This window comes from Ceratosolen solmsi, unplaced genomic scaffold (assembly GCF_000503995.2).
Source record: "Ceratosolen solmsi marchali unplaced genomic scaffold, CerSol_1.0 scaffold10, whole genome shotgun sequence".
Classification (NCBI taxonomy): domain Eukaryota; kingdom Metazoa; phylum Arthropoda; class Insecta; order Hymenoptera; family Agaonidae; genus Ceratosolen; species Ceratosolen solmsi.
Window position 1 is genome coordinate 17,758,470 of NW_011948412.1, and position 24,476 is coordinate 17,782,945.

The 24,476-nt window shown below is 23.6% G+C and overlaps 2 protein-coding genes across 5 annotated transcripts in view; one reads left to right on the top strand and one right to left on the bottom strand.

The window, feature by feature from the left end:
- Positions 1–949: 949 nt before the first annotated feature.
- On the bottom strand, positions 950–1,743 carry LOC105361384 (uncharacterized). The gene is made up of 2 exons (XM_011498546.1): positions 1,526–1,743; positions 950–1,394 (listed from the first exon to the last, which is right to left on the bottom strand). The coding sequence occupies exons 1-2, from the start codon at positions 1,673–1,675 to the stop codon at positions 1,203–1,205; spliced, it is 342 nt and encodes a 113-aa protein (XP_011496848.1). The 5' UTR covers positions 1,676–1,743; the 3' UTR covers positions 950–1,202.
- Positions 1,744–8,551: 6,808 nt separating this feature from the next.
- The window catches only part of tmod (tropomodulin), a 102,119-nt gene continuing 86,194 nt past the window's right edge, over positions 8,552–24,476 (top strand). For all 4 annotated transcript variants that reach the window (XR_912831.1, XM_011498474.1, XM_011498486.1 and 1 more), the window contains exon 1: positions 8,552–9,228. Coding sequence is in view for 3 of the 4 variants with exons in the window: in XM_011498474.1 (XP_011496776.1) it covers positions 8,932–9,228 (297 nt within the window). In the remaining variant the exon portion in view is untranslated. The remainder of the gene's footprint in view (positions 9,229–24,476) is intronic.

The window sequence follows — 24,476 nt, forward strand, 5'->3', positions numbered from 1 at the left end:
TTTATATTTAATCATATTTTTGAACATACAGTTCAACGTTTTTATATACATTTATTAATTTATTTAGATATATTTAACATAACATATATTTTTAATTAGTTTAATACTTTGCTGTATTATGATTTTTCATCTATTAAAAATCAAAATTTATATTTATATATTTTTTATTTAATTTCTAAATGGATAACGTGAAAATTTAACATTGAATACAACATATCATTTCTAAATGTATATAAAACATACCATTGTATACGATTCTATATGATACTTATTCAATTTTTAATTATAAAAAGTAACTTTAACAATTATGCATTCTGTTAGAATACTTTGAAATCATCTACAATTTTAAGTATATAAGAAACATTTCGACTTGTTCATCTTAATGGAACCATACATAGATAACGCACAACCATAATAATTTATATTAATGAAGGCATATTTATAAATATACATATTTATAGAGCCATATGAATAGTAAAATTAAAACTACTATTGTGCAATATTTAATTGTCTTTTACTATTTTTGTGCTTGACGAACTGGTATACTTTATCGTTATATATTACATAACAAACCTTTTCAGATAAATAAATCTAACCATCAGTATCAAATAACCAAATTATATTGATTATATTATTATTAACTTCAACCAACACATTATACTCTTTTTCCGAATTAAAAAATGTATTTATATTATGTAGCGTATTTATGCATTTTGAATCAGTGTTCTTCGATTGCTTTGCTAATCAATTCATATTAATTGCACTCTATAGATCAGTGGCTAAATATCGAACATTAATAATTTTACTAATGTCCACAAATTCTGATGATTCCTAATCATGAAGATCATACGAATGAGATGAATTTATTTTATATCACACAGCGCTCGAGAATTTTGCAATCGACAAGTTCACGCACACAGTACTTTGTGATGAAAAGTCCCATTATGGAAATTTTCATTAACACATAATTTTAGCACGAATAGGCACAATAATTTCGTAGTTCGTATTTTAACACTTGAGAGTCTGCTTCGCAGCTTGTTCATAAAGATTTATTCAAGCCATTGTAGCTATTCGCTAATCTCTACGTCTTCAAGTCGATATCTCACCGACTTATTCTTACATTGTCTCATTGAACTTTGTGTAGTTTTTTGTATTCGCTACGAATATCTCCCCGCTTGTTGAAGCTGGGGACGGCATTCGTGCTAGACCCAGTACTGATTTCTCCTTAGAAGAGGATTTGACGTCATTCTTTGCTGAGATGTCTGAGAGGGACAAGATATATCCGTTGTTTCGAAGCTGCTCAATTCATCAACGTCCGCTACTCCATATGGATATCTCGCTGATATATCTACCTCCGATTCAGCAATATTTTCCATGGCATTCAAAGGGATTATCTAAAAATTGAAATATTTTTATTTAATTCTTTTACTACAATTGACCATTCAAAGCCTACTTCCAATCATTTTTCATCAGATATGTAATACATATATCATAATATCTATTTTATTGTAAAACGTTTCTTTACCTTGCATTGCGGTAATGTCGAGGTTAGCGAAGGCATCATTGGAGGTAATGGTGTGCTCGAACTTAAAATATTATTATGATGTTCGTTGGTGTATCTTTTAAGATGCGGCGTTGCAGGCAGCAGATGATCGGGTGGTCTTGGAAGAGGCATCACCGAAGGTGACGAAGGCTCAATCTTGTTTTGATCGTCTTCCTCGTCTTCTTCTTTGGTATTCTTGTATCTAGATTGTCGGCATCTCATCATTGTCACTGGAATAAATTATAAATTTGCAATATCATTAACCGAGAGTGTTAACCAGACCATTCACACTAGTATGCTATAGAAATTTATCAAATATTAGTAAAGCATGTTATTTTAGTTGATTTTATGACAGGTTGATATAATATTTACTTTAAGATAGATCAAATAAAATTTAACAGTTGAAAGAAAAGTAAATTATTTTGTAAATTTTGTAAATTTTGAAATAGTAAGTACATTTAGCATATTCACAATGACAATATTAAAATACTTATATTAGATTTTAAAATAAACTTGTTCTAGTCTTGCAATTAGATAATTCTAGTTAGATGAACTTGTTTACTTATAAAATTAATATAGAATATTAATTAATAAGGAGATGTATAGGAATAACATTTTTTAATTATTTTAAGGCATTTTAATTTAATTTCATCATCTTTTTTCAATAATATCATTTGTCAACTTCAGTATTTATGTAACTTACAATTCTATTTTTTCAACTAGTTAGATATTATTTATGGACTAAATTTGTTGCAGTTTAACAGAAAGTAGGGAATAATTGAGAAACAGGTGGTAAAAAGAAGGTTTTATTCTAAATTGGGACATTTGTATAAATATTTTATGTATGAAAGGCTTTAAAAGGGATGCTGTTATATATAAATTACATTTTTATATGTAACGTCTATTTTATCTAAAAATATTCTCTATTCTATATATAAGTTTGGTAACCAAATAATAGGTCACCAAATAATACCTAATTGATAGTTTTTAATAATGTACAGAATTTAGTATAAGGTAAAAGGTAAAAGGTAATAGCTATTAAGTATATAGTTAAAAGCTAAATTGCTTTATTTCACAAACCAAAGCCAACAATCCCTTTGCAATAGTAGCTTTATATGTTTTTGTAGACTCTTATAAAACATTAAATAATTTCAATCTCTTTTATAGGAGTTTTACTTGTTTATTATTATGCTTTAAAAGAGATATATTTAGTATTTTTTTTCGCTTTTGTAAAAAGGAATTTTTTTTCAGAATTTAAAAGTAAATATTTTTTTAGTCGTCGTATAACTTTTTGGAGTTTATATATTTTATATTTGATGCACCTAATGATATTATGATAACTTTATTATTTATTATGCATTAAAATATTACATTGTACTATTTTATTTATATTTCATTTATGAAAAATTGACATATTAAGATTTGTCCATCTTTTTCAATTACCAAAAGAAATTCAATATCTTGGCTTGTGCTGTATAAAAGGATACAAGAGTTATATTAATAGGCATTTTATAGACATAATCCATATATAAGAGTTTCCATATTCATAGAATACTTGTAATATTTATAAAAGAAGCGGGAACAACATTTTGGTACTTAGAACTTGATAATTTTATTTAATTGAAAATTATTTCCATTCGATGATGAATGTGAATCATTACATGAATTTCGTTAAAGGCGCGGTCAATTGTAACAAGATATTATACAAATTTTTATTTTTATTTATATATTGTTTAATTATCTTAATGTTTTTTTTAGCTTGAATTATTAGTTTCGCCTTAAGAACCGGTTATCAATGTAATAAATATTTCGTTTATTATTATTTTATAAATAAATGGAATTTTTTAATTTAATAAAAATTCTTTCACATTTTTGGTCACATAAAAAACAAGTTTGAAAATCGAGTTTATTATCAATTATTATTATTGCAAATACATATTGCAATTGCTACATGTAGCAATATAAGGAGTATACGTATAGAATATTTATGTCAATAAATATAAAACTTTCCAGATTTTATCAAATATTTTACTGTATTGTGTAACATTTGTACCGTAAATATATTTGTTATTAAATAATAAAGTAAGTATTTATTAGAAAATATATTTACAATGATTATAAATATTATTAAAAATGTTTATCGACTGCAAGTTAAAAATTTTAATACTATAAAATGTGTACTCGCAATTAAATTCGTAATATACATAAACAAATTTCAATATTATTTCATTCGACTATTCACCAACATATTTTATTATAAATCACTATAAACACTAATAAATCAAATTAAAATAAAAATTTTTAAAATAATGTATCTATTTATATTATTGTGTTGCAAGAAGTTTTCTATATTATTAGTTTCCAAAACTAATAAAAATTAAAGGTTTTCACTAGATAGTATCAATTATATAATGAAACCATAATTTATCGTATTTTTCTATTAATAAACAGACATAAAACTAACAATTAATACACAATTAAATGCATAAATGTAAAACTGTCCGATTTCAGTAAAAATTTAAGTTTGAATTCACTAAATAGATAAAAATATCTTAAATCAGACATCGAGAGAGATAAAATTAAAATACAAAAAAGGGAGAATTTTCAAAATTAGTATCAAATTTACTAGCAAAGTCACTATCAAAATATTACATTTATTAATATAAAATTTGTATAAAATATTTACAGATTCATTTGCTACATTATTAAAATATGTTGAAAACATTGAAGTATAGATAAAAACATGTTAATACAAATTGAAAACTATTTTAATGTGAACATTTACGTAAGATTTTAAATTGTTCGGCATGTAGCTTTAAATAAATATTGTTACCAATAATCTCGTTTATCTTTGATATTTTATCTGTTATACCATATAATTTATATTGTTAAAATTGTTGATATTTAGTAGATACTCTCCTTTTATATTACAATCTTATAAATTTTATTGTTTAAATTATTAAAGAATTCCAATCATTGTTAAATCATAAATTATAAATATACATTAAGACATATTTTTGTATTTAGATAAAAATTTAATCAAATTAATAATAGTGAGCACTAAAATAGGATTTTTTAAAAATTATTTTAATAAAAATATAAACATTGAAAACATAAATAGCGTTCTAGTAAAGTATTGTCAATACGTTATAAATAATTTAAGATAATTTTGAAATATAAGTTTTATATATTTATTTTTGTTTCTTTTGTCATTAGATTTATTCGAAATAGAAATTATTTGCATAATGCATTTAAAAATTTTTTATTTATTATCTACCGTATCGAATATATTTTTGTTAAGTAAATGCCAAAACTTGATGATTTAATGTTCTAGTAGTAAAATGTTTACCTTTATTATTATCGAAATTTTATGCCTAAAGTAAATATTATTTTTTATTGCATTAATAGGATTAATTAATTACAAAATGATATCAAGGAAGTATTAGATCAACTTCATACATATAACCATATTCATAGATACATGTATTTAATGCATATATTGATGAAGTTAACCAAAACTTGATGATTTAATGTTCTAGTAGTAAAATGTTTACCTTTATTATTATCGAAATTTTATGCCTAAAGTAAATATTATTTTTTATTGCATTAATAGGATTAATTAATTACAAAATGATATCAAGGAAGTATTAGATCAACTTCATACATATAACCATATTCATAGATACATGTATTTAATGCATATACAACACTAATAATTGGTTTTCAAATATAATTTCTTCATATTTTAGTTAATGCTAGTAGGTGCATAAATTGTATTTTGAAAACACCCTATAATAACTATGGATTTAAAAGAGCCTATAAGAGTTATAAATTGGTGTATCATATTATTGAATTTGTCATGCAAGTGGAAAAATTATTGCGAAAATACAAAGATGCGTCTACGTATTATTCACGAGAATAACGAAGCATTAAAAAAAACAAATAGCAAATAAAAAACAATGAATTCAGAATACTATGAAATGTAATAAATATATAAAATACTAGAAAATAAAAGTACTAATTCTTAGCTTTTAACATTCGAATTTAGTACTTGATTTTTTTGTTCGATGTTATAAATACAATATGTTGTTCAACATTGAAATGAATTAAATAATAATTTATAATATAAATTGTATCTTTTTAAGTCTAAGTAATAGAGTCTAGAATTTAATTTCAAGGATTTCAAAGAAAGTAAATAGATATTGTATTTACAAAATAAAAATTCATTTATTAAAATTTTAAAATAATTATTTCATTACTCTAGAACTTTTTTATTCTGTTTCCAATAATACGATGTGTACAGGCATGCACATGGTATTACGTTAATAGCTAAATTTAACAAAGGAATACAAGTGTGATAGAGCGATAATGAATGAAAGTCAAATGTGTTTATCCGCTTGTCCGGAGTGTGATCCGCTTATCGGAAATGTGAAAATAAGACACCTTAAAACTTCCTATGGATTAAAGCAACATTATATGGTTTCGTATCCACCTCGCCCATGCCTCGGTGAATAATTCAGGGAACTGAAAAACAATTTGAACAGCCGGTAATGAAGGAATTATAATCCTGGATCATAAGATTCGATTATCAGAAAACGTAATTATAACCCATGTTAACTTACTTGTTGATATTATAGAATATATCCGGTATTAAGTATAAATATGCAATCAATTTTTTACAACGCTTTACAACGTAAAATATCGTAAAATATTTTGTGAGTTATATTTAGAATTTTTATTAAATTCATTCAAATTGAATAAAAATATTAGATTAGTATCCAATTTTTGTAGATTAGTATAACATTCAAATTATACTCCTATTAATAAATACATTATACTAGAATTAATAAATAATTATTTTCAAATTTGTAGTTTGTCTTTAAATACTACATATATTTTTACATTCGAACTTCACTCGAACTTAACATTTTTACATTCGAACTTCACTCGAACTTAACATTTTAAGTTCGAATATAAATGTATAATTGTTAAAAATATATTTTATTGTATTTGATTTTTTTTAAATATCACGCCGAAAGTCATTGTAGTATTTCTGTGAATATTTTCATTGTTTAGTGACTCTAAATTTTAATTTAAAATATTACTTAAATATAAATAGATTTTTTGTAAAAAGCATATACATTTACGAATGTTGAAATCAGTTTTTGAAATATTTCCTACCATTTGAAATTCGAAAATTAATCATCAATGCGATTTTATATTTGAAGATAAACAATTATCTATTTTATTCTCAGCTCAGAAGGCGGTATCAGAAGTTGTATAAATTATGACTGAGCAATACTTAATTGTGTACTGGAATATAATTTTTATTTATGCATTATTTTATTAAATTCAATAATAATTCTAAAAGATATAAATTAAATATTTTCGAGTAATTTCAATGTCAAAAACGAAAGTTTTTTTGTCTTACATCTTACATTTTACCTTAATCTCGAAGATTGGTAGAAGGTATTTATAATACGTGAGACGTTTAAATGAAAAAATAGCTTGTGAAATATTAGGTAATTTATAAAATATAACTTCTACTAATAATGAGTATTGTTTCAGTGTTATCATGATATTACATTAATTTCATTAAATTATATAATGTAGAAAATTATCAAATAACTGCCAAAAATAATTTTTAATATTATACTTTTAAATTTATTAATGTATGTGAAATTGAGCAAACGTGTCTAATATTATTTAAGAGAGACTTTTTGTTATAAAACATATTTTATTTTAAAGAATCTTTTTTAAAGATTTTTTACACTACAAAATTATATCAATTAACAGATAAAAAGTCAGAAAAAATGATATATTTTTTGTAAAAGTATGCTTTTAGTGGATAATGGATTTTTACAAAGTTGAGCGCTAAAATATAACTAAGAATATGAAATTTTATAGCTTTTAAAAAAACTCTTTTTATGTTTTAAATTGTCAAACTGCTAAAGAAGATTTTAAAGATTTTAAATATAAGATTACTTTTTTATTTCTATATTATAAAAATGAAAATTGTATATCTTGATTATAATCGTTAAATTTTATTCCACTGAATTGAAAAATATATATAAAAAAATAGATTCTACTTTCGACAAAATGTACCTTGAGTAATGTAGTTCTTATCATCTTATTGACAAGCTATGAAAATATAAAATAAATAGTATTCTATGTTATATGTGATACAAATTCTATAAGTTTCTTTATGGAAATTATATAACTATGAAAAATATGACATGATTTTATATATTATAAAAAAATAATAATAATTACAGTATCCGATGTGATGTTTCAAGGGATATTAATTAATGCAAGGTACTATGAATTTATTTATCTAATAACATGTATCATTTTATATGGTCTTTCATGTATTATTATTATGATTATTATTATTATTATTACTATTATTATTTTCAATTATTTCAATGAATTTAGTCAATATATTATAAAACTTTTGATAAACATTGATTGATCTAAAAATTCAAATGCATTGATTACAACATATGCGAACAGATAAATTATTTGTAAGGTTTTATTAATTTTGTTCGAAAATATCAATGGTAAAATCGTTAGATCGTGTGGATTAGAATTAAATGTGAAATATCAAAACTCCAGTTAAATGAAACAATCAATGAATTAATGACATGCGATCGTCATGAGCTCAGTACCCGTATGGAAGAATCTTACAGCGAAAAAGTCAAACTCGTCATCGCGACGGCACGGGCAGTTTATTAAATTTACGCGAAGTACATTATAGGAGGTTGCAAGAACAAGCCGGGACATCAAGATCCGCCAAGGGACTTGAATGATATAAAGTAGAAATCGTCGTTTTAGGTGCGACGACGTACTGGCCGATTCCACCGAGGTGGGGAGGGTCATTGGGGCGACGACGGTCTCGGCGGTTACACGGTGGGGGCGGGGGGCGTGGGATCTATTTTCGTAAGAGCGTGGCAGGCGCGCGCGGGTTCGGATTTTGGATTTTGCTCGCGCGACTGACAGAATCTGGCGAGTCACCTGGTGCCAGAGAGGAAGCGAGAAAGACAGAGAAGCCGCGTCGTTGTCGGAGGCGTATTGCGTGGCCTTGCGGGGCGCCTTCGCTAGTGCCGCGAGTCAGTTGGTCCGAGCTGGAAGCTCAGCTGCTGCTGTGCGCGTGGTTCGACGCGCCGCTATTTCGCCGTCTACTTCTTCCACTTGTTAGTGCGTTGGCCGGGCGACGTTCTGACAGCGGTGTCAGGACGATAAGTGTACGGAGGTTTACAAATTGCCGCGTACGAGTGTGCGCATATATTGTTTGGCGGCTCGCGCGGTTTTCGTGACTGTCTGGAGTAACTGGACATAGGCGCGCGAAGTAGAAGGTTGTTACGTTACGTTATTGGCTTAAACGCGTTATGGATGTGATAGACGCAGTGGTGCCGGATAAACTCAGCGATGGCGATGGCGATGGCATCTGCGAAGACGCACCTATTGTGGACGAACCATATAACGACGGTGGTAAGGACGCGTCGACCCGGGATGTTGGAGGTGACGTCGACGACGATGGCGATGGGCCGACGGTCGAGGTTATTTATGATGAACCGACTGTCGAGGTCACTTATGACGATCCTATTATTGAAGAAACCGACGATGATATCACAATGACCACTAGGCGACGGAAGACCATTCGTACCAAGTACAGGATCCAAGAGGTGACTTTTAAAATCCTAGTCCCGCTACTTTTTTAAATTATAGATAAGTAATGACGGCGATGATGATGGCGATGACGACGAAGGGGTTCATTTTTAAATTATAGATAAGTAATGATGAAGAAGCTTATTCATGGATGCAATATTATACAAAAGAGGATATCTGCTTTATCGACACATGTATTGTTCGATTTTGATGTTTGATTTAATTCAGTATGATTTTATGAATTTGCCACAAAACCTTTGGAAAACTGTTGATAAGTGTTAACGTGATTATTGACAATATCGAGTTTTGATCGATATCGATCTATAGTTTTCCATTTTTTTATTCTTCTTTTTTCTTCTTTTCTACTTTTCTTTAAGATAGATTGAATCCTAACATCCGCTCATTCAATAAATAGAAATGGAACTATAAATAGTGTGCTTCACATATTTTTGTGTACTTCAAAATGAAGATTTTCGACAGATCATTTTTTAATTAAGTTAGTAAGTTCAAACAGCTATTTATTCTTATATTTTCAGAATGTCTATAATCTGATATATGTTACTTATATAAATCACTATGCAAGTATCATATTTCTAAGAAAATTTAGGACAATGTTATAACTTATTCTATTGCATTTGAATGTCATTTATTTGTAATCAAACTATTGAAATCAATATGATATAATTTTTTTTCACAATTTTTTATCACAAGTTTATGATGATATGTTATGTTATATTATGCTATGTTATGTTATGTGCTAAAATTAATAAGCGATGATACGCTTTATTCAATTTATGATAAAACTGAAAGACTATTTTTACCTTCGCATACATTTATAATAAGAATAATACTAAGATTTATAATAAATCAAATTTTGTTGCTTAAAATCATTTTTATTCACAAAAAATTAACAAAATTTCTTATACAATTTTAAAAAGCGATAAAATTATACAAAATTATTCTCAAGAATTTTATAAAATTATACTTAAGCAGTTTATAATTTTATAATTAATTAGTTATTCTCATTTAGTACTCTAACTACGGACTAATATTATTTTTATCTGATTACAACATTTTGAAAAGGTCACAATATGTTGAATTAGTAATTTAGTATTAATCATTTAATCTAGAAAAAATGTCAAACAATTTTGGTAACCGATCTTTATTCGATTTTCGTTTAAAAAATGAAATACCGTTTGATTAATTTTAATACATAATTTTATATAATTATACACATAAAAATACACATTAAGATTTACTCCTATTAAAAAGTTACTCCTATTAAAATTACTCCTATTAAACTACTAAAGATTAAAAAGATGGTCATTACCTTGGTGATTACAGTTAAGTTCTTATAAAAATTTTTCTAAACGTTTATTTAATTAAATTTTGTGCATAGTTATATCACATTTGAGCTTATAGGATTATTCAAATGTTTAGAATTTTATTTCAGAAATTAATTGCTGTTCAAAAGTCTAGCCTAAAAGAAATTGAAAAAACATAATACAGTCATTAAATATATTTTTACAATAAAAATTGCAAATTACACAGTTTATTTTAATAGAGAATTCATTTAAATAATTCATTTAAACAATTCATTTAAATAATCATGAAATATGATTCATTTTTTCATTAAAATACATTATTATGATAAAATAAATATTTTGAGTAAAAATTTAATATAGTCATAATATAGGCATAAATAATATAATCATAATTATAATTTATTATTCTTTATTATCAAAATGAAACATTTTAAATAAATTATTTTTTTAAAGAATATGTATATATATTAGATAAATTATCTAAAAATCTGAAATCTTTGTTTCATAAATAAAATTGATTGAATAGTTTTTATAAAATATGCATTTATTAAATAGTATACGAAGTAACCAAGTTAAGATATTATTAATCATATTGACATGATTCAATGAATTAAGCTTTGAAATAATTTTAGAGTACGAGTTACAAATTTATTACCATTTGTTTTAAGGCATATATAATAGAATATGAAAATAAATCAATTATCAATTATTCAATTCTATGTTTATAGCTAGAAAATATGGTATTTTACCAGCAATGTAATTCTAAATTAATTCAGGTTTGTTTTAGATCTACAAGCAATTATATCGATAATTTACTTTTTTTTTAAATAAATTCACTAATAACATTCATAATTATATTTTCTTAAATAAAACAAACATCGTTGGAAAAAAGACAATAATGTTCAATAATATAATTTTACAAGTAATTATTTCAAGAATCTGTTTATAAGCTCCGAAGGATTAAGAGTATTTTAGATTTTACATTCACTGAAAATACATTTCTGTTTAGAGTGACAATAACAAGTGTGACTACTCGGTCTTTGAATAATCCTACAAAATGCTAAAAACACGTGTGCCCCACGTTTTCATTATGTTCGTAGTACCTAGGGTGTCTCATTCTCCGTTGTATGGTACGCAAAAGCAGCTTTTCTTTTCATTAGGCAGCTGCAATCCCAATGGCTTTTGATTTTTTCATTAATCATTCATTCAATATTATTTACTTCATTTACTTTATTATATTAATAATTAATAATTAATATTTAATTTCATATAAAATTTATTTAATTAATAGTACGTTCAATAATTAAAATTTGTATTGAAATAATTATTCTGTGATAAATCAGAAAAAATATTTCGAATGCAAACGTTGTAATTGAGTTTTTCAAAAATGCTCTCGAGCATACTTCGCAGACGTATTTTTCTTCGTATCTAAATGTTCGTAACTAAAGTCATCAAGTTTACGACAGTTTCAATCTTTGAATCTAGCTAGATGAAAATACATGTGTTAAAACGTGGCGAACTATTATTTTTAAGTTTTTTCAAACTAGTTTACTCTAGTTATTTTTTTTGTCAATCATTAAATAAGCGAAGACACATGTTAAATTTAATTAATTTTTGTAATTAAATTTCCTATTGACTAGAATCATTTATTCGTTATTTAACTTTTTTCATCTTGAACAGATTGTTTCTATTATATCTTATAACAAAAATATATTTATATATTTTTATATTTTGTAGTTTTATTATATATTTTACACTGTAATGCCAATACGTTATTAATATTAACCTAACATTACTACAATTTAGTTGTTATCGATGTATGGGAGAAATTAGTTTATTGATGTATAAATGTATCGGTAAGTTAGAGATAAAAGCGAAAATTTAATAAAGACAAATAAAATTATTGATATTTAAATATTTATTTTGGAGAAACGTCATGGAATTTAATATTAACACTTGAAGTACCAAATGAACTTAATCTTAATTATTTCTTTAATAAAATTTATATTTAAAAGTTTTATAATTATTTTAAGAATTCTGCCTAAATAATAATACATGTATATAATAGACGGTTAAATCTATTAGTTTATACCGATAATTTAAATCAAAATAATATAATTTCATTTTTAAATATTAATTGTAAAGGCTTATTTTTAGTTCTCAATACGTTACAACTTAATATTTCTTAGTGATTTTTCTCATTTACCTTGAAATATTTTGCACTCAATTATACTTATATTCACAAGTATAGATATATACACAAAAAATACAAATTTGTTTTAATTTACAAATCTTATTGCTATAAACGAAAATGTAACAAAAATAGAATGATGACAAGTATTTTGAAAAAAAGTTGAAAATAAAGAGCAAAGGTCAAAAAGAGAGCGAAAAAAATATTTTTTAATCAATAATTTCGTAGTATATTTACACATTGAAATATTATTTACTCTTTAATCGAGTTGTATATTTGACCGTTTGTTGATACATGTCGCGAACTTTTAAAATTATATATGATATAAATACAATATAAAGATGTACTAATCGGTTACTTGTTACTAATCGGTATGCATATATTAAAATTATTACGTTTGGATAAGACAAAAACATTATATTAATCATTAAATTAATGATTAGATCAATAAATATATCATATATATCATATATATCACATATAAAAAAAAAATTAATTTAATCTGTATTAAACTGTATTTTTTAAGAAAAATTACTCACATAAAATTTATATTTTAAGAACAATTCTTTATATCAATTTTATTATATACTTAATGATATTTATACTTTACTATAAGAAATAATAAAAATTATTAACTTTTCTAATTAAATTTATAATTAAAACTCTTTTTTTTTTATCATGATGATGTTAAAGCAGACATATCCTGTTTTATATATACTGCATAATTAGAATGATATTTTCGTAAACAATTAGTAATTTTTAATAGTAAATAGAATATTTATAATAAGTTCAAAATATTTTATCCTAAATATTTATCATATGTATTGAAAATTAAAAATAACGTAATATTTTATTAAGTTAACAAAGATAAATATTTGTCTGAAAAAGTTTTTATACTTATTTTCTTAAATGTTATTATATAGTTTAAATATTGTAAAAAATATTATAAATATAATAATGTAGAATTTCGTATATCCTTGATCGTGCAAATTTATCTAAAAATATATTTTTTTAACATTATTTACGATTAATTAACGTAATGTTTTCTCATCAAATGGTACCCTAATTTGATCTATAAATTTGTAAATTTCTTTGTAATAAACAATGCTTAATATTTAAAGCGTAAATTTAAATTGATACTTATTATTTTTATGTAAACTTTATTAATTATTATCCTATACGTTTATTTAGATGAAATTAAATTTGATGAAATAAAAATAAGCAAAATTAACAAAATGTCATTCGTAACTGGACTTTTTATAAAATTTTTATAATATAATGTGTTTCATGTTATTACGTAAGTATTATAAAAGTATACAAAATTCCTTACTAAGATTCATAAAGTCATAAATTAATTTATGAAAAAATTCATCAATTTATAGAAGTTATTCTTATCTTTATGGATAGTTAATTTTATATTTACTATAAATCTTAATCTTAATAAATTCTTTAATCGAAGTGTCTTGAATGCGTAGAATCGATGCAAGGGGATATCATTAGTTATGAGATTATTTTTTGAAAACTATTCATTATTGTATTGTAAACGACCACATAAGCCGATGTTTCATCATATAAATCTAGTTACTCAAGAAATAAAATTAACAATATACGATGTAGATTATGCAAACTAAGCACAAAAAATTGCGTAACAATGCATAATAAAAGACAACAAAGTAAGAATCTACTAGATCATCTGATTATCAGTATGGAATAATATGTGAGAGCATACTTCTTGGGAATTTATGCTCCTGCCAGCGACGATTTTAGAATTAACGTTAGTTTAACGTTCTTGACACGTGCAATTTTTTAAACTCCGAATGTGCATTGGATTATTCTTCTATATCATATTTGCAAAAAGGGATCTATTTATAATTAGTTAATGTGAAAATATAGTTAATATATTTATTTTCAGTTCTGATCATACATGTGCATTTACTGATAATAAGTATTTATGTTCTCAGATTTTCCTACTTATTAGTCATTTGCACGCGAAAGAAAATCTTGCGTATTTTTTATCGTATTTTTATCGTAACGGCTTTTAATATTAAAACGTAGAAACGAATTTTTATAATTATAAGTAAATCTTCTAAAGTTTTAATTTCAAGATCTCTTAGATATTTTATCTAAACTATCTTTTACATTTCAATTTTTTTTTATGAGTTAAGTCTCGTGCAATAATATCTAATTTCAATAGTGGTCGCCTTTGAAAACAAATGTAAATGATTCGATTACTTTAACTATAGTTGAAATGACAAAAAAAGTGACTTGCAATGCTTCTAAATTGATAAATACGCAGCTTTGAAGTTTTGGCACATTGCCTAATTTTACGAATTTCATGATTTTTTGTTATTACTTGCAATCCTGATATTCGTTATAAAATGAATGGCTAAATTAGTGAATAAAGCAAAGGTAAAGAATATATTTGACGAATATGTTATATATAAATATGTAAAGGTTTTACTCTTTTTATTAATACTATATAATTCATCACAAAAGTAAGTACTTTATTCCACATGAATTAATATTGGATAGCATACATGATATATATTTACATTCTCTATAATTATTATACATAACACAAGTATTTTTTTTTAATTAGGCTGATAATATTTTGATATTTTTTTCATACTTGTTATGGTTTCCTGGACTTTATTCATATCTATTAAAATTGTTAAAATAAAATTTCTTGATAAAGTTATAAATAATTTCAAATGTATATCGATATTGTAATATAATGATTGTGTGTATTATGTACATTCCGTATATAATCAAGTACAGTATTTTTCAAATCACCTTTTATAATTGTTACTTATTTTTACAGTAATTTTATTTTATTTTATTTATCGTAAATGTTAACACAATTTTAAATCAAATTTTAGCTTTTATAGCAAAGTATTAAATTCATTTCTTTTATAAACTCAAAATATATTTTATTTTGCACTTATTCTTGTATTATTGAAAAAAATTTAAGTTTAAAAATTCCAATAAAAAATAAATTCCATGTGATTATGCTTATGTTTATTTATAATATAAATATTTCGCAATAGTTATTATAGTCAATTTTTTTTAATCAATATAATTTAATAAAAATATAATAATCATTTTTTATAAATGAAATTTCAATGTTATTTTCTTTATAATTATTATTATTCAATATCCATATTTTAATATTTTTTATAATTATCATTTAAATGAGACGTATAATATCTTTCTGATTAATGATTTTAACTTCATTTAACTGTATTTTTGTCTTTTTTTGCATTGTACAATTTATTTGCATCGATGTTTTAAGTTTTTGAGATTTAAAATTCTTTTCTTGTATAAGATTAACTTTTCAAAATATTTTTCTTAATTTAGCGAAGATAAAAATTAATTTTATTTATGTGTATTAATTTTTTTAATTGATACAGAATATAATATATAAATTCGATTTGAACATTAGCTTTGTTGTTTGAAATATATTTTATAAATATGAAGAATTGAACGTTTTTCATGCATTTAGTAACTTTAAAAAATATATTTGAAATTTGCGGGTCTTTGAACAATAACTGAAAAAAATGTTAAAAGCATTTCATGCTTCAACATGCTCGGGTCTTCGAAATGAAATTAATTTTTCAAAATTAAAACAAAATAATTTAATTATGAATACAGTTTTAAAAAATTCTCCCCTTTTTACAAATAGTTTTACACTTTCAGTATCATTGGAATAAACATCGAAGCATTCGTTTAATACAAGCCATCTAAATAAAATTACTGAAGACTTCGGTACTGGCCGACCAAAAAAGAATATCTTCTACGTCAAAGAAATGTCTTGCGGGCGTTTGGGCATTGCGATAAATTTATGGGGATGAGTGATCGAGCAGTTGGTCACGTGCGCGCAAAAGACAGACAGCGTGAGTGAGTGAGAGGGGGGGGGGAGGCTTTTAAAATAGGATTGAGGTCGGATTTTGCGCCCGTCAGCAACGGTTCTGGACAGCAGCGACTGGTCAGACAAACTATTGTCGACTACTCGTCGAATTCGCGCTAACGGCAATCATAAGCATGTCAATCGATCCAGCTTTTACGAGTATAAAAAAAGCATATCCAGATAATAAAGTGTTTACCATAATGGCTTGCGTTGTCGTTGAGGAAAGTCGCTCGATACATAATTGTGATGCGCTTTGATATGTCTTTTAATGGTATTGTTGGAGAAATTATGCCCTTTTTTATTTCGTTAACCGTGCCTGTGTCAAAATTGAATTAAAAAATTTTAATTAATTTTTACGTAATTAATCGGTTTTTACGAACCATCGTGTATGATAACAAAAATATAATATGTCGATTTATTGTTTTCTATAAGCTTATCGACTAATGGACATATTTATAATTATAAAATAAAATTTTATTTTTAAAATAATTAAAGATAAATGCGGCAAATGAAAACAAATTTATTTTTTATTTTTAATTGTTTTTATTATACTGATAAATATAATCTACATAGAAAAAAATTGTTTTTCATGGAGCTTATTCGATCCATTTAGTACATTTAATTTAGTACATTTATCTAGTACACTTCAATAATTTAAGCTTCTTAATATCTGCATTCTATTTGGTAAATTTAAATATGCCTATCATTGCAATATGCGATTTGTTTGAAAGGAGGACACTAGTATTATTCAGTATATCAAGTCGAAAAATAGCTTCCCGAACTAACTATTTTGATCATTTTCCATTATATACAAATCATCATTGGCTTTGAATAGTCGCAAGTAGTTCTTTTACTCCATTAGCTTATCACAATAAAACAGCCAATGATTGATTTTTCATAACTATTTTATCTCACCAGATGGCATACAAATAATTTTAGGAATACTTTTTATAGTTTTTATGCATCAACAAAAATACTGAAAAAAATAAATGATAAAGATCAGGTTGTTAAATTTACATATTTTCATATAGTATTGTATGTTTGTACAATCATAATATAATAATTTCTTGAAGTATTTAACATTTTATAATTTTTTATTATTCTTATAAGTATTAACTGGTAGAACGAAAATTTTATAAACACATTTGTTTAATAGTATTTTATCGTAAATCACAAAAGGATGTAAGAAAATCGTATAAAAATTTTTTCAGAAAAATTTCATCTTTTTCAATTTTATACATTATTTGCAGTTTTATGATTCAACATTGATTAATGCTCATTTTTAAATTAAAAATTTTTTTTTGTATGAAGTTTTTATAAAATTGTTATCGGATATCAGCGTAGAAATAGATTTACAATTACTTTTTATTAATATTATATTAAAAATAACAAATAAAGTATGAAAAAATCCACAGATTTAATTGACAGTAAGAAATGAAATATTCCATTACACTAAATGTATATTGCATTAGAAATTTTTTCACTCCAGCGATCATTTTAATTATAAAAATTAGAGCTTTTACCGACAATTATATTTAAATAATAGGGTCATAAATTGACAACGAACTTTGTTGAATGACTACGGTTTAAATAAAGAAGCGCGAAATCGGTGAGAACGTGTGACTTCGCACTTGCCACTACATTAATTCCAACGTTCTGACCGTTGCTTTACTAATACTTTATTTCAAACATCTGTTAGAAATAAATGGTTTATTGGATTTACTTAGATTTCAGACTAATTTTCTAATCTAAGTTCAATCTTATATGAATATCCTTAATTTGCATAGATAAACGGAAACTTTTTAATTTTACTTGTTGGCAATATCTTTATATTAACTGTAATCATTTAATTAAATTTATTATTTATTACATTTTATTAAAAATTTCGCTTCTTGAGACTTACTCTTTATACATTTCTTGTTATATCCTTTTTAGTTTTCCTACTTTTGTATTTATTTCATTATGTCTAAAATTCTGCATATTATACACTAAATAGCTTTTGAATAATTTCATTAACTATTAATTAATAACGGATTGAAAAAAAAACATATAAAATAAATTTGATGATTAGTTTTATAGTTTATAACAAATTGAAAAAAGGAATGAAATTGAAAGTTTGCACGAAAGAACATATAAAACGAAGAATATTATATTTCCTTTGTATTTTTAATCATTTTGTTAAAAATATTGAAAAGAAATAAAAGAGCACTATTACATTTTTTTTGCTTTAATTTAATAATATTAAGCGAGTTAGAGAGCCGAGGGAGGGGGCAGATTACGGTAAAGAACTAGATAAATATGGAAACAATTTCCCTTTCCCTTTCGCTTTCAGTTTATATAAATTTTAATGACAATATTTAATATTCCATTGTGTTAAATTTAAGGAATAATTATGTTCCAATTTATATGTAAGAAGTGAAATATATATTTTTTGTAATTCTAGTACAAAAGTCAAGAGAAATTTACTTTTCTTCAAAAATTTATCAAATCGTAATAAAAACTTAAAGTAACAAAATAATTATATTCATGTGCTTGTTTATATTGCCATATGAAAGTTGGATATTATTAAAGTAATAAATTACGTTTATAAGAGAAATTTATACAAGTTTATAAATGTACATTTTGAATAAAGAAACCTGTCATAAAATTATAAATTATATACCAGTTTTAAAATGCCGGTAATTCAAAACAATGTAGGAATTATTAAGTACGTTATGTTAAAAAGTAATGCGAAATTACTTATTAAGATCGATAATCAAATAGGTACAATTGATATGTATTTAAAATAGATAGATTTGCTTTAATTTATATTTTCATATAATATTTCATATAATTACTTATGACTCAGTAATAATCAGCTTAAGTTTATAAATTTTAATTTTTAAGAAATTGGGTATCAAAAATGGACACACTAGCGCATTGGCAACAGAATAATGGTGTTGTGTCTTTTCATTATTAGTACATATGTTCTATTCATACTTTTATGGCGGCAGAGATTATCTGCCCGATGAGAGCAGTAAATTTAATGCCCACAGAATTTTGTATATTATATACTGGCTTAACAGACATTCAAATAATATTCTTTTACATAAGCATTAAAATATATCTTAAGATAATAATTATTAAAAGTGTTTTACGAACATACAGGATTCGTCGGGAGGAATAAAAAAATTTAAAAAAAATAGTAAAAATATACGTATTATGAGATTATAATTTGTATAATTGTATTAGAAAATTGTTATATTTATAGAACTATATGCACCGTTTAATATACATAAAAACTGAGTGTGATAAATGAAATTAATAAATTAAGGATTGTATATTTTGATTAATTCAAGTCATTCATTCGCTCATAATATTGTATATGTATATGAAGAATTACGATGAAAGAATAAATTCAATTGATTAAACTTTAGATTAGAATAATTATTTATATTGCGATTATTTTAAAATTATAATTGTATAACTTCGAAATATTCATTTTTCTTATATTAATATTTATGAATTTTTATTAGTTTATTTAAATGTTTTTAAATTTTTAGTACGCACTAATGACTACATGATACCAACCTTAATTCATTATGTTGCTTATGTTTAACAGCTTTTTCAATATTTTTAAGTTTTTTTTCACGCGGTGGTGCTCGTTATCTATAGAATAAAACAAAACATTGGCGACCTTCTATATAACGATAATTACATTTTTAATCAATTCTATCATTAGATACCTTCAGATATTTGAAATTTAGATATCGATATTAAACAAATTGAATGAAATACAAGAATTATTTTTGTACTCAAGTATGTGAATTATATGATTGACATTATCTCATTATTAAAGATTATGCCAATTTGCGTTGGAATATTGCCAGGCATTATATGTATATATAATGTAATCTATAAATGAATGAATGCATTAAAATATTTATTTTCAATTTTCATTTGAATGCAGTTTAGTAATTTTATGATTAAAAATTATAAATATATCTATATGGTATTTCAACTATATCTTATAGTTAGAATAATAGATTGCATATGTTTAATAGTTTTATTACCGATATTTTTATTGGTACGGTTTTAAACAAATTTTAAACTTGAATTTTCAAGAAATTAGATTTTTAAACTATTTTTCAGTAAAGATTTCTGTCATATAAAAAGTAATTCTACAGAAATTTTTACACTGTATGATTTCAAATAAATGAATATTTTAATAGGTTTTTTTTTTGCAATTTATAATTTAACAGGATTGAATGCAAAGCTTTCAAACATAATTTTAAGATAGAATTATAATGATATAATAAATTAACTAAATAATGAATCTTTGTTTTTCTGTTGTTAATTTTATCATTAATAGAAAAATAAAATAAATTATTAACTTATTAATTTAATAATTAACAACTATCGTAAATCATAAGATATTAAGTATTTCTCAATAATGTAAGCAATATATATATATATATATATATATATATTGTTATCATCAGTAATTCTTAAATTTTGTAATCACTTATTTAATGAATTTAAATAGATGTATTGATTCTTTTCAATGAAAGTTATTATAAATGATTTATATTTCAAATAAATCAGGTGCTTTTTAGATTTAGATTATTTAGACTGAATATAAAAGCTTATAGCTAAAAGCTCAGCACCAAGCGGAAACTTGTAGAATAGCACCACGCATTAATTAAAATGCAAATAAAGTAAAATAAAAACTACTTGCCTCGGTGTGGCCTAAAATTTTATGAGGCTATTCAATTGTGTGGAGGAAAGGGCTCACCTCCGCTGTTAAATGGGCGAGTTAAAGTTGACAAATGGCTTTGACTGCAATTGGCGGCTTACAACTGTTAGGATTGTTACGGGTATAAATCCGTAATCCAAAAATACGAACGAGAATTTTTTCGACAATGCACAATCAAACACATATTTTTACTATGTCAGACAAAATAGCAACAACATTATGTATACAGAAATTGTTTATTCAATTAAATACTTGTATAACCAACTTAAATGAATTAATTGTTGTGTTTCGTACTTATTGTCGTTTTTTCTTTATTTATTACTATTTTTTTAGTACACTTATAATCAATATATTCAAAACATGTAGTTGCATTTTTTTAGGTTCATAAAAATTCAGAAACAAATTACGTTATTTTCGCATATTACAGAAATAAGCGATGACTTTAAAAAATTTTTATATATATCTTGAAATATCAACTGCAATATTAATTTGAACATTAAATGAGTTTGATGGAAATTATGTCGATGGATTTGAGTAAAGTTTAATTAAATTTTCAATATTGATCGGTTTTTAATTACCATTACGTACATTATTATGTACCTTTATATAGTGCATGTTATATATATTAATGTTAAAAATTAATATATTTCATTGAAAAAAATAAGAAAAATTTATTCAAATTCATTTACATCTAATGAAAATAAACAGCTGCAAAAGTGGGTGATTATAAACAATTAAAAATATCTATTCCTGTGTAACAGGTGCAAAATGTCCCATTATTATGACACAAATCATTTTTAATACCTTTTATGATTTACAAAACTATGTATTTTTATAATTGCATATTTTTATGCATTTTATGTAAATTATAATATAAAGTAATTATATATCTGTTGTATATTAAAATAAAATAATTTTATAATATTTGCATATTTAATTTTTATATATACATATGTACACAAACTAATAATTTTTCTATTAATAATATGTATTCTCCTTTATAAATATCCAAATATTTAAAAGATTTAACAAAAGAAAAAAGATAAAAGTATGTGATTGTATAAAACGAAGCAATTATACATTCAATTATAATTTAAAATTTTTAAATGCATATGCTACGCAACTGAATAAATAGAATTAAACTTAACAAAATAATTTGATTTGATAGTTATTGAGATTCAACTTGTACATTTTCAATATCTGATATAGAAGATATACAAGTCCAAAATATATTTATTTCAGGATTGCATAAAAGAGAAATAAATAAAAGAAATATTCGACTTTTTTCTAAAATCAGAATTGTATATTTACATGTACATATAGGTATAAAGATTAAATATATATAGTGCAGTGCATATTAAATGATCAATAAGTATAAATGACACAAAATACATCAAGTTGTATAATATAATAATAATAATAATAATAATAATAATAATAATAATAATAATAATAATTTAATTTTGTGATTTAATTATTTAATTTTATTCAAGAATAAAATTTCTTGATTAATGTACTGCATTTACATGTGATCGAAGATAGAGATAAAAATTGAAACTTATTTCCTCATTTCAAATGAAACAAAGTTTTTATATTTATTTTATTTTTTATTCAAAAGTTGAATTAAAATAAAATCATATATTATATTACAATATTTAAATGTATTATACAATAGTTATAAATAGATATACTTTATATATATATATATATATATATATATATATATATATATATATATATATATATACAATAGATAATATTATTATGTATTATATATAAATATTTTATGCATAATTACATGTTAAAAAATTTCAATAAGATTTATAAATGGGAGTATAATTTTTATTAAAAAATCGTCAGTAATTTTACTATAAATAAATTTGTATACAAATATATAAACAAAAAAGATATTTATTATTATTATCAAATAAGTATTTTTCAAAATTTAAATTTCTTTTATTTTTTTGTGATAAATATATTTATACATAATTTTTAAAATGTATAATATTATAGATAGAATTTAATTGAATTGAGTAAAATCATTTAATTTCTTGGCTTAAAGTCTAAATTCTAAATACAAACTTTACAGTTATTCGTAATACTTAATTTCGTAAAACATCTTGAATTGAATCATTTGTCAATTGTTGAATTTAATTCAACCTTTTTCAGATGACATATTTGAAGTTAAGATGAATGAAATTAAATTTAATCTTGAATATAAGTATAATTTAATACAAATATTCTCATGGAAATTTCAATATGGTATTGCGATATACATACATATAAATTCATATGAAACTTGTTTATTCCTAATAAAAACGTAATAATTTGAAACAGGAACTGATTAATTTAAAAATTGTAATAAAATTTAATATAAAATCTATTATCTCTACAAATAAGAGTAGTGAAATCTATTGAAGTATAAAAAAATTTGTATGAATTCCATCTAATTCTTACATTATTGTCATTATTAATATATATAAATTGTTATATGTAAAAGGTAGATGTAACTTTATATGCTAAATTTAAAGAAAATTGCATTCAACTCTATTTTAGTTTAGTTTAATTTTTAGTTTTATGAATGATAAACAGAGATTATGTATTGATTTATTATGAAAAGTAGTAGTAGTAGTAGAATACTAACAATAATTTAAAATTTTAAGTTATTACAATTAATACGAAATATAGAATAAATTTTTTAATATATGTTTATTTTATTTTAAATTGTATGAATATTATAAATTTTACAAAACAATATTATTTAATTGTAAAAAATTTAGTGGAAGGATATTTTCCAATATCGCATTATGTTTTTAGAGCATGAATAAACTATTTTTCTTTATATTTTATTTCTCCGAACAATTTGTTTTAAATCAATTTTCCAGAAAAAATTTTTAAATATAATTATTGAACGTACACTTTTCTTTATAATTTATTAGTATATATACTTTATAGTATATAATTATATATAGTAATAGTATATAATTATATAGTATATATAATTTATATTTTATTTATATTTATTCTAAATTATAGATTTCATTATTAATTGTTTTACTGTATGGTGATATCAATGATTTGCTAATGCGTATATTTGTTAATTAATT